Source organism: Cynara cardunculus (assembly GCF_001531365.2).
Source record: "Cynara cardunculus var. scolymus isolate 2C chromosome LG 12, CcrdV1, whole genome shotgun sequence".
Classification (NCBI taxonomy): Eukaryota; Viridiplantae; Streptophyta; class Magnoliopsida; order Asterales; family Asteraceae; genus Cynara; species Cynara cardunculus.
Window position 1 is genome coordinate 8261761 of NC_037539.1, and position 12833 is coordinate 8274593.

Sequence of the window (12833 nt, forward strand, 5' to 3'; positions counted from 1 at the left end):
CACTTACTTAGTAAGCGCTTACCAGATAAATTGTTACATATGATATCGTTTTGATGAACTACAATTTTATCTTCTAAAGCAAGAGGTCGTTTACTAAATGTTTACAAGGTGATTTTAACTTTTTTTTAAGTATATAATATTTATATACGGCAAAGTCATTTTAATATGAACATGACAAATATTGTGAAGCATACCAGGCAAGAGCGATGACAAAGACCGAAAGTTTTACCTAGTAAGTGAGAGTGACGACTCTTAGCCGGTAAACACTTACCTAATAGAAGTTACATAATGATATCGTTTTAGTGAATTAAAATCTTTCCCGGTAAGTTAAATGAAAGTGTTTACTCTTACGGTAGACGCTTACCGAGTAAACATTGGGTAAACATTAGTTCTAATCCAACGATTATAAAAAAAATAGCAAGTTTAACATTTTTATTTAATGGAAAAGGGAAAAATGGTTCATTTTATAAATGGATAATCATTTCCATTTATTAAAATACTTACATTAAAGGAAAACTACTACAGTTTATGGAAACTTTATAATCATCTAAAAAATTGCAAAAAAATATTTCAACAACATAAAAAAAATATTCCACAATCTAAAGAAAAAAAATTCTATTACTGACTGTTTCAGTCAATTACTGTGTTGCATACATGTGAATGAATCACCACATTAATCGTATTTCAATTTTCCGGGTTGCATGCACCTGTGAATGAATCTTTGTATTCACCATTTTCTAATTTCTAGGTCGTATATACATGTGAACGAGTTGTTGCATTCACCCTTGTTCATTTTCTGGGCTGTATGGATATGTGAATGGGCCGTCGTATTCATTGTCCTTCATTTTCTAAGTTGTATGCACATGTGAATGCATCACGATATTCAATGTCCTTCGATTTGCAGGGTTGAATACACATGTGAAGGATACAACTAAATCCAACTTTAGCATCATAGAAAACAAAGACAGTGAACATGTTTTCCATGCATATATGCATACAACCATGAACATCTAATTTCAACATTCCCTTCTTTAGCACCACTGTCTCTGCTTCTTCTCTGGCCTCCATCCCATCCCATCCCATCCCAACTAACACCATCATTTTTGCATCTTCTCCTTCATTTGATGATTCTGTGCCATTGAAATTTAGGTTTCATATCTATTTGAGAGGAAGAAATCAAGAGATAGAGAGATAAAACAACAACAATGGAATAAAGGAAGGAACACAACCATGAAGAAGAGAAAGAAATTGAGAGAGAGAGGAGTTACCATAATGGAGATATCCATTGGAGATAATTTAAGGATTTAAATTAATAGAAAAATTATTATAATTATACCTCTTGAACCTCCCTTCACACACACATACATATATATATATATATATATGTATATATGTATATGTATGTAGGGTATATTTCAAATACAACTATGTTTGTTTGTACAACCAATGCAACCCAATCAATTGAGGTATTTATGGAAGTGATAAGAGTTCATTTATTATAATTTAAATATTTATAAAAGATAAATAGAGTTCATTAATTATGATCAATACTTTATATTAACAAACAATTAAAACTTTTATAAAATCATATATTCATCAAATTAAATGAACGGTTGAAATTGAGTTGTATTGGTTGTATAAATATAAAAGATTGTATAATAATAACTATATATGTATGTATATGTTTGGAGCAATCAATCACATTAGATGAGTTCATCCATCATCAATGTTCCTGTCCATCCAATTAAAAAATTAAAGCCCCTCAACCAACATGGTGGAAGGTCCCCATCAAGATATGATTTTAAAACAAAAATAAACCTTTTTTTAAAAAGTTGATCTTGTATTTTTCATTATTTTAAGAATCCTAAATGCACCATTCACACATCTCTAATTTAAATATCAAATCTTCATAAATTTATAAAAAATCATCCGTAGATTTGGTATTCTGTTAATTTTTTTCCAGTATTCTAACATTTCATGTCGATCTTATCATATATTGTAGGTCTTTAAAGCATGTTTGATGTGGGATCTCACAATCCACCCCTTGGGAGCCCAACGTCCTCGATGACACACTTTGTAATATATCAGGCCAATCAAATCATATATATCAGGCCAATCGAATCATATATTGTTCGCATTGTCCATACCTGATTTTACGGTTTCAAGAAAACGTCTAATAGAGAAGGTATACAGTCCTTTATGAGGCAACATTCGTTCCATTCGCCAACCAATACAAGATTTTACAAATATCGTATACCAACTACTTATAATTGGTATATGAAATCATACATAGTGTATCAACAACCAACCAACTATACTTGGTACTAACTTAACTAGTACCAATTTTTTTCGATTAGTACTCGTTTTGTATCAACCTCAAGTTACATATATAAAAACTTGTCAGTTTGTTCAAATTTTGAATGACATTTTGAGTTTTTATATACCACATATAATGTTTAAGGTTTTCTTATTGCAACGAATAAAACTTGCAAATGTTTCAAATATTTAAATAAAATAGTTAAAATTATACTGTCTAATATTTAATACATTAAAAAATAATTAATTAAATAAATCGGAATCACGATACTACTGAAGTATGTGACTTCCAATAAATAGTTTCTTATTTATAGATCCTAACATTTATTAAATTTAATTTTCTATATTATAATAATATCTAATTATAATTATTATTTGATTATAATTATGTATAATATTATATTGATATTTGAAAAGTTGTTTTATATGATACTAGAAGGATACTCGCGCAATGCAGCGAGATACGTCTCGATTTTAATATTCTATTTTATTCTTTGTCTCTCTTGATGTTATAATACGATTTTATGTGTTTTTAAGAAAACAATAATGATTTTATTTTTGAATAAAATATAAATTTGAAGATATCATAAAAATTTGGAAAAAGAACATATCAATGTTAATATCAAATCAACTATTTAAAAGTTCTCATTTTTTATGTAATTTTTTTAATTTATTTTTTATTATAATTTAATTTAAGTTTAATAATGAAATAATTTATTTNAATTTATTTTTTATTATAATTTAATTTAAGTTTAATAATGAAATAATTTATTTTTGGTTTAATAATATAACATTTTATAAAAATAATAATTAAATATTCTATTAGAACTCAATGACTATCCTAATTATATTTTGGATTTTTTATATTTAGAAAGAGATGTTTATCTTGTATTTGATTATGTTTATCTGTAGTTAGTTACACGAATTTAGATATGGAGCTTTAATAAGTTGTATTTACGCACAATCTACCTGTAATCTTGAGTTTTAAGTAGCATGCATTAATAAACAGTACTTTATGCATAAAAAGTAATTTTTAAGAGTTTTTGTCAAATGCTTTATAATATAGTATAGATGTTGATTTTATAGTTTATGAAGTAGTTTAATTGGCAAATGAGTATGATGACTTTGTCTAAATACAAAACAGGTTATGTGTTTGATTCCAGGCCTCTTAGCCTCAGTCGTTGGGTGAGCGAAATAATGTCTCTCATATTGGTGTCCTTGGAGGCGGTTCTGTAGGGGACCAGTTGGTGTCGGTAATCAACTTTTCTACCGAAATATGTTGATTTTATATTTTCAGTGTAATACATCTTAAAAGCATTTTTAAGACATATAGTATAGACTAGTATTAATTTCCGTCACTCTTAGCCTCGGCCCACAACATATCTACGTCCGATGCTTATAAATCACAACTTATTTTAATGTTTTGAAGAATAAAACGATCATAATAAAAGCTTACCGACAATCATCTTTGACCGACAATCATCTTTGACCGTCGATCATCTGTAATAGTATGTTTCTAATTGTTAACTGTTTATCCGATGAGCACAATTCTCCTTTCTCCATTTGTTGATTTTAGAGTGAAAAAACTGTTAAACGGGCATTTTTAGCCATTTTATTGGTAACGTCACTTGTATTTGATAAAATACAAGGAAAAAAAATCAGTATGAGTACATTTTACTGGTTATTTTGTTTTTATTTTAACAATTTAAAAAATATGAAATTGTATCAAAAAAAGAATGTAATTTTTTAGGGAAATTAACTAAAATAACCATTTTCAGATGATGGTTTCATCTTTTAGTCATTTCTCTCCTAAAATTACCAAATGTCACTAGGTTTGCAAATGACATGTCCGAAATTTAAGGAGGGATCAAAGTGTAAAAACGGTTTCCAAACCAGGTTCGAATTGCAGGGACCAAATCTATAAATTAGTCTTCAACACCTCCGCAAATTGCGGACATATAACTTGTGGACCTATATCTATTTTATAGATTTGGTCCATGACTTACACACCTGGTTCAGAAACTTTTTTTTTTACATTTTGATCTTTTAACAAATTGCAAACTTATACCTAGTGAAATTTTGGTGATTTTAAGAGAGAAATGGCCAAGGGGTGAAATCACAAGCCGAAAATGACTGTTCTAATCAATTTCCCCTTTTCTATTTAAGAAAATTTGTTTCAAATTGCATCGTTTTAATATCTACGACAAGACATCTCAAACAAAATGTTTAATTACTTTTCCAAGATTTATATTTAGACCTGGAATCATGTAAGACCAAGATTTTTCGTGCGACCCGTAAGACCAAAATGCAACCCTTGGATTAGATCTACAATCTGAGCATTCTTAATCACAAAATTGCCACGAGACTTCTCAATAGTCACAAAATTGTCACCGTGTAACTTTAGACCATTAGCTTATAAAGTTGATCAATGAACATAAATTGATCTTACGGGTCTCACGAAAAACCCTTGATTTCACGTAAACCCAACGCTTTATATTTATTTAGTCATAATACATTTTTTATTATAATATTTTTCATTTAAATGTATCTGGACACTTTAAGTTTTAGATTTCTAAAAATAAGAATCATATTAAAATATAATTTAAAATTTAAAAATAATAGAATTAAATAATAATAATAATAATAATAATAATAATAATAATAATAATAATAAAGTTAAAGAATCTTGTGAATTTCAATAAGTTGCCATAGTGACAAGTTATTACAGAAATCCTGTGTTTTCTATAAAGCTGAGAAAATGATAGAATGAGAATCATGATAAAATTATAAACTTGTCACACCAATTTTAAATTATTGTTTTTCTTTTAAAATTATGATTTAAAATATTATTTTACATTTTATTTATTTTTTAATATATACTTTTGCTTTAAATCAAATATATCTATTTTTTATATATCGTTCATAAAGTGAAATAACACATGATTCATTAGTTCTTATGACTTATTTATTTTTGATACCTTTTTTATACAATCCATAAAAACTGCTTACTTTTTTATACAATCCATCAACAAAAATATTATGTTATAAAAATAAGATACAAATGAGGAGGAATAAAAATCCTTCTATGGCCACGAAGGTTCAAATGCGGTGACTCCAGGCTATCTGCAAAGCAGACGATAGCATTGGGATTAGTCGGCTCGCATAGCGGGTTAGATATCTAGGTTAATAAAAAAAAATATCTAATTATATTTAAAAGAGTGTGTATGTCATTATGCTAAGAATCAGGGGTGTTCATGGTGTGATTTAATGTGGTTTGGAACCAAAACTGTATTATATATGTAGTTTGAACATTTTTTCGAACCTCAAACTGTAAAGAATCACATCCTGAATTGTGGCATCATGTGGTTTATGCGTTTTGTATCGTACACACTTACGCCTGATTATAAGATTAAAACTTCGTTATAAAATCAACGTTAACGCAATTGTAGACCAAACAAATAAGAAGCTTCAATACATTCAATTCCTAAATGGATATTACACAATTAAAAATAATATAAGAAATAAAAGATTAACTTCAAAACTAAATTAGCCCAATTATTCTCTCTCTCTCTCTCTCTCTCTCTCTCTCTATATATATATATATATATATACTATATTATAAAGTATTTGACAAAAACTCTTAAAAACCATTTTTATGCATAAAATATTGTATATTGATGCATATTACTTATAATTTAAAATTACAAGTAAATTATGCATTAAGTATAACTTATTAAAGCTCCATATTTGAATTCGTATAACTAACTRTGGATAAATATAATCAAATAAAAGATAAACATCTCATTTTAAAATCTAAAGAATCTAAAATATAATTAGGATAATTATCGAGTTTCTAACCGAATGTTTAATTATTATCTTTAATAAAAATTATATTATTAAACCAAAAATAAATTTGTACTATATTATATAGCATTTGACAAAAATTCTTAAAAACCATTTTTTATGCATAAAGTATTGTATATTGATGCATATTACTTAGCATTCAAAATTACAAGTAAATTATGCATTAAGTATAATTTATTAAAGCTTCATGTTTGAATTCGTATAACTAACTACGGATAAACATAATCAAATAGAGGATAAACATCTCATTTTAAAATCTAAAAAATCTAAAATATAATTAGGATAATTATCGAGTTTCTAACAAAATGTTTAATTATTATTTTTAATAAAAAATTATATTATTAAACCAAAAATAAATTACTTTGTTATTATACCTAAATTAAATTATAATAAAAAATTGAATTAAAGAAGTTACATCAAAAAAACAAAAACTATTAAATTAGTTAATTTAATACTAATATCGATTTTTTTTTAATTTTTTATGTTATCTTCAAATTTATATTTAGCCCATTTTTTATGCATAAAGTACTGTATATTGATGCATATTACATCACGAAAATTCTAAACCATGCTTTACAATACAGTGTGAAAGGTTTATACGATTTACACTTTAGATGAACACCTCTAATACGAGTATCAATGTAATATGGCCTTCTACATCTCCAACCAACAAGTCCTTAAAATAAAATAAAATCGAAAATTTATAAGTTCAAATATATTCAATTTTAACCATAAGGGTGTTGCCTAATTGGTTTGAACTTGACTCCAAATGTCAAAAATACCAGGAGGTCCCAGGTTCAAATCCAAAGAGGAATAAAAATCATTTTCTGGTCACGTAGGTTCAAATGCGATGACTCTGAACCATCTGCAAAGCAGGTGGTTACCCTGGAATTAGTCGGCTTGCATAGCAGGTTGGATGTCCAGATTAATAAAAAAATATTCAATTTTAAAAACCTTTTATTTTAAAAACTAAAACATTAATTAAGTTATTAAAGTATTTAATGAAATAATCTATTGGAGATACCTAAAGAATTATATCATTTAAAAACAAATCTAAAATGTAAAAAAGAAATGGTTTTTTCATGACACCATTTTCTCCTCCAAGTACTTAGAGGAGGAGGAGGTGTCCCCTGCTTGTATCCAAACCCATTTTCTCTCTTTCTTATCTCTCTCCCCGAACAAACTCCCACAAATTTACCCAAAAAAAAAAAAACGAAATTAAAAATGTCTTCTCCAAGCAAACGCAGAGAGATGGATTTGATGAAGCTGTAAGTTGTTTGATTTCATCCAAATTAGATTTCATATCATCTGGTTACTGATTTTGTTCCTTTTCAATCTTATCTGAATTGATTTGTTTTTCAAAATTGATTTTGACCGAGTTTTTATGAACTAGGATGATGAGTGATTACAAAGTCGAGATGATCAACGATGGGATGCAAGAATTTTATGTGCATTTCCATGGACCTGCTGACAGTAAGTTTTCCTATGAACTTTGTATCGATTATATTATGTTCATCATGTTCCCTCAAATTTTTTTATGATGTTAGCTTTTGTGGGTGTTCTTGAATTTAGCTAGATTCAACTGATATTTACAGGGTGAGATTAGATTTTGACTTTCTCAGGGTTCTTCTTTATTCCAATTTGGTCTTTTTTTTTTTTTTGTATATTCTGCATCTTCTATTTACCTTTTATGATGTTAGGGTTTGTGGTAATTTCTTGAATTTTAGCCTGCCATGTCTACGTATATATGAATAGGGTCAGATCAGATTTTCATCTGGGTTCTCGTGAGTTCTGTGAGACCAGCTATGCAGCCAAAAAGAACACACTGAAAAGGTGCAAAAACAACCCTTCACATAGTTTCCACAGTGAAGGTTCCGTGTTCTTTTGTACCTTCACAGTGTTGGTGTTGTATCGGTGTCACGAAAACATGATCCCAAGTCTTATTCCTAATTTTTGCTTAGAATTTGCTTTTTCGTGGTTGGAGTATTTGGGAGAATTATAGCATTTTGGGAATGTTAATTGATCTTGATCTTTTGTTTTTGTAAATCAGAAGTAGTTCTTCACTTTTTTGGTCAATCAACACATATTAGGATCTCAAATCACATAGATATCTTTGAATTAAGCAGGAAAAGGAAGATTTTATGTTGAAATTATGCTATGAAAGGATCACCATTCTGTTTCTGATCCACAAAATATGCATAATTTCATGTGGCTTTTGTATTCGAAAGGTGAATTGTTCGACTGTAAAAGTCCTTTCTTTTAGGAAAGTTGTTCTTGTGCTACTTAAGGATTTTTTTTATTTTCGGATGCAATTTAATTCTTCATAATTCAATTGGGATCTTTCAGTTTTTCCATATGCATGTTTACTCTACACCGATATGATCATGAATTACACAGGTCCATACCATGGAGGTGTGTGGAAGCTAAGGGTTGAGCTTCCGGATGCTTATCCTTATAAATCTCCATCCATTGGCTTCGTTAACAAAATTTACCATCCAAATGTTGATGAAATGTGAGTGTGTCATCTTGGAGTCTTGGACTCTTGAAAGGATACCCCATCCGTCCCAAAATAAATGTCCACGATAAACCAACAAAGTTTTAGAAATGTTTAATTATTAAACTTCTAATCAACTAAATGACGATTTTACCCTCGGTAGAATTGAAAAATATGCACTTACTTTTGAAAGTAAATACTTTCTTTGGAGCAAACTAATATAGAAACATGGCCACTTCTTTTGGGATGGAAGGATGATGATCTTGCTCTAGAAACATCATGATTATATTCAAGATTACGACTTTTTATGCGTATAATTTGATTTTTCAGGTCTGGTTCAGTTTGCTTGGATGTGATTAATCAGACATGGAGCCCCATGTTCGGTAATATCGAACCAAAAAATTTCTATTCCATATAATTAGCAACAATTTCCATGTCGGGATGTTGTGTAACATTTCATTTTTTTGATAACTTTTGAAGCAAAAGTTACCTATTTGCCCATGTTTGCAAAAGTTACCTGATCACAAGCCGGGGGTAGTCATGGAAACAACCACTCTACTTTTTAGGGTAGATGTTAGGTCTGCATACATCTTATCCTCCACACGGATATACTGATCTGGTTTGGTTTGGTTTGGTTTGGTTTGGTTTGGTTTATTGGCAAGTTATTGATGGTACTCCCTTTCTCCGATAACAATGTGCTACCCTTTCATTATGGGATGTCTTAAGAAATTTGCAACATTTCCATTTTGAAAAGTTTTCAAGTTACTATTATATGGTCATTGTTACGATGGTATTGAATGGTTTATGTCAGTTCAAGCGTCCGTTCCTCATGGGACCCTGCCGCCCGGGAAGGGGGGGATAAGCTTTAGGTTGAGGGTTCTATGTATTTGTGATTGTTGAAGGGTATTTTAGATATTTAACTGATATATAATCGTGATGTATCTGTTTATAGACTTGGTGAACGTGTTTGAGGTGTTCCTTCCGCAACTTTTGTTGTACCCTAATGCTTCGGATCCGTTGAATGGAGAGGCCGCGGCTCTCATGATGCGTGATAAATCTTCTTATGAACAACGAGTGAAAGGTATGCAACACTTCAAGTATATTTGTGCTTTACTTTTTTTTGTCTTTAATATGCTTTTCTTGTGAGGTCAAAAGCATGACAATAATCCCTAACCAGGGCTTTGTACCAACGGGAAAAATCTTATTTCTGGGCCAGCTTGTGTGCACCTTGAGTAATCCAATGGGCCCTTAGGTTAACAGTCGAGTAAACCACCGATGGCCTTAAGGGTGAGCTAGGTATGCGAGACAAGACGTGACAAGAACAAACAAAAACTTATTGTCCCACATTTGGTGCGAGTGCGACAATTGGACCGGGACCGGATAGGATTGAGTAGGACAAAAATCAAGGAGATGGAACAATATTGGTGAATTACTAAACTACCCATGTCAAATTAAGACCCTACAACCTTCTACAATTCGTTTCCCCACCTATCTTGGCCCCTTTGGTTTGACAGAATGTTTTGAGGGATTTGGAATTGGGAGATCTGAAATCTTTGGGTGTTTGGTTTGTAGGATTTGGAATGGAATGAATTGGTTCTTCATAATAATTTAGAAAAACAAATTACAAAAAAGAATCATAAAAATAATTAATTTATCTTTCTGATTAATTGATTATTACAAAACAAGTGTTTTAAACATTGTAACAACCCAAGACCAAAACGACAAAATTCATAAACGAAAGTCAAACTGGCACCACAGGTAAAGAAGGACAAAGGTTCTCAATTCATCTCAATAGTTTGCAGTTGGTAAATGGCCTCCATAGCTAAGAATTATTACAGACTATAAGCAAGTCTAGACTCAAAACTCTAAGGAAGTGTTTGGTTCACATAATGGAATTTTGTGGAATTGGAATCCATCAAAGGAGTTTGACTTTGAAGGAATTGGAATGGAATTTGACCACGTGTTTGGTTGGTAGGGAATGAAATGGAATTTCTCAAAAGAACTGGAATCTCTATGTTTGTTTGGCGGAATGGTGGGGTTTGGCAACTGTAAAGATGAAAGTAGTGGCATGATGGTGTTGGCAACGGTGTGAGGTGGGGCGGGTGGGTGGCAGTTGTGACGACAACGGTAGTGGCATGGTGGTGGGTGAGTAGGGGTGAGGTGTGCGGGTAGGGGTAGGGGTTGAGGGTGTCGGGCGTGACAGTGACAGTAGTAGCGTGGTCGTGATGGGGACAGTGTTCAAAAAAGCGCGTCATGGCGCGATATGGCACAAGACGTGTCTCCGCCGTTACAAAATGGCCCATAATGCTTCTATAAGGCATGGCTCTCACCATGGCGCATGTTTTTTGTAAGACGTGATTTTTCTTCAAAAAGTTTATTTTTTTTATTTTTTATCATTTGTGTTTTTACATTTTAACTTTAGATTTTACACTTTTATAGATTTGACTAATCACATGACTCACAGTTTCGTAAATCATAAACGTTACTGACTCACGGTTTAAATGAAGTTGTAAAATTACCTTTCTAAGTTAGATTTTAAATATTTAATTAAAAACATATTTTTATAATAATAGTTTATATGATTTTTCTTCCTCAATAATAAATGTACAGCTTTTTAATATCATCTGATTACATAATATATAGAAACATATATCTATATATATAATTCTATATATGACATGACCTATAAGTTGATATAACGACTTGTATCCCATGCTTTGCAAGTTGTACATTGGTGGAGGTTCTTTTTCTTGCATCAGAATCCCGGTGAATAATAACTTGAACCATGCGTTAAAAGTTGTTCATTTTTGTTGCATAATTTAGCTCACTAGAGGGTACCGTGCTATGACGACTTGTACCCATGCACTGGAAGTTGTACATTTTGTTTTTTCTTGCATAATTTCGTTCAATGGTGCAGAACATAGCTTGTACCCATGCATCAAAAGTTGTATATAAATCTGCTGTTACATAATTTGTTCTGTTGAACAGAGTACTGTGAGAAGTATGCGAAGGCGGAAGATGTGGGTGCTCTTCCGGAGGAGAAATCGAGCGATGAGGAACTGAGCGAAGATGAATACGACTCGGGAGATGATGACATGGCAGCAGGCCCGGTAGACCCGTAATCCACCCGATTGATCATCTTTAGCTACTCGGTGTTTGTACATTATGTTTTAGTTGTTTAAATCGTGTAACTTTGCCGTAAAAAAAACGACGATTAATATGGGAAGGGATGAAAAATGAAAATCCCAGTCCCAATGTTAATTTCATGCGTATGTACATAAATTTGTTTGGCTTTGTTCATATACATTGTGGCTCATTTGCTTCATTTTCGTATGATTTTGTACATAATTCTGTTCGAGTGATGCTGTACAACATTATATTTAATAGGCGAAGCATCGTGTGAGAAAATCGTAAGAAGGAATCTCTATCCTTGATCATCTTTAATCTCAAACTCACTCGCGAATCGCGTTTGATACGGAGATTGATCTGGTGCATCTCATCCTATTGTGCATTCAAGGGCGGAGATATCTTCTTACACTTCTCACTTTAACTCTCATTCTTACCGGAACTCAACCAGATTTAATGATATGGATATAATTATAGAATGATGCTTGATAGCAAAAGTATACACACATCAGTGTGGTAAAATAGCATTGCAAGTGCACATCAACTATTGAGTTTGCTTACGAATAATATAATATTATGGTACCAAAAATCGTGTCCATGGAGATTTCTATGAACTTCTGGTGCAAAGTTAGATTTAAAAATCGATTTGTTTTTCAGAGAATATTGGTGATTTAAATAACAAGTAATAAAAAACGGGTATGGGTGTAAGTTTTCCCCAAAAGTATGATAGCACCTTAAATGGTTGATAAAATCGGTCACAAAATAACCCCACATGATTTCCTTCTCTTGAATCTACATCGTGTGGGATGTGGCCACGATCTCGCCACAAATGCTAACTTTCGATTTGTCAATCTTACTAAGTAGATCTCAAAGACCTTAGATCCGTCAGTATGGAGGGATGCGCATTTCTTATGACACACCAACTCCACTGACATCTGAACCTTCGTAATGATTATGCCAAAACACGTATCTCTTTATGTGATTATTGAAAATTTTCTCAAATCTCGAAGTTAAACTGTATTAAACTAAAGAT

General features: G+C 31.2%; 1 protein-coding gene across 1 annotated transcript; it reads left to right on the forward strand.

Moving 5' to 3' along the window:
• The first annotated feature begins 7304 nt into the window (after positions 1–7304).
• On the forward strand, positions 7305–12019 carry LOC112523442 (ubiquitin-conjugating enzyme E2-23 kDa-like). Its single transcript, XM_025133048.1, has 6 exons — positions 7305–7448; positions 7574–7653; positions 8578–8692; positions 9005–9057; positions 9627–9755; positions 11663–12019. Exons 1-6 carry the CDS (start codon positions 7405–7407, stop codon positions 11794–11796), a joined length of 555 nt encoding a protein of 184 aa, XP_024988816.1. The 5' UTR covers positions 7305–7404; the 3' UTR covers positions 11797–12019.
• Positions 12020–12833: the final 814 nt, after the last annotated feature.

What these genes read in the sequence shown, in the direction of transcription:
- LOC112523442 (XM_025133048.1), top strand. Translation starts at nt 7,405, where the DNA reads ATGTCTTCTCCAAGCAAACGCAGAGAGATGGATTTGATGAAGCT. An exon ending in GACATGGAGCCCCATGTTCG is followed by an intron (nt 9,058 to 9,626) that starts GTAATATCGAAC and finishes ATCTGTTTATAG; the next exon opens with ACTTGGTGAACGTGTTTGAG. An exon ending in TTATGAACAACGAGTGAAAG is followed by an intron (nt 9,756 to 11,662) that starts GTATGCAACACT and finishes TCTGTTGAACAG; the next exon opens with AGTACTGTGAGAAGTATGCG.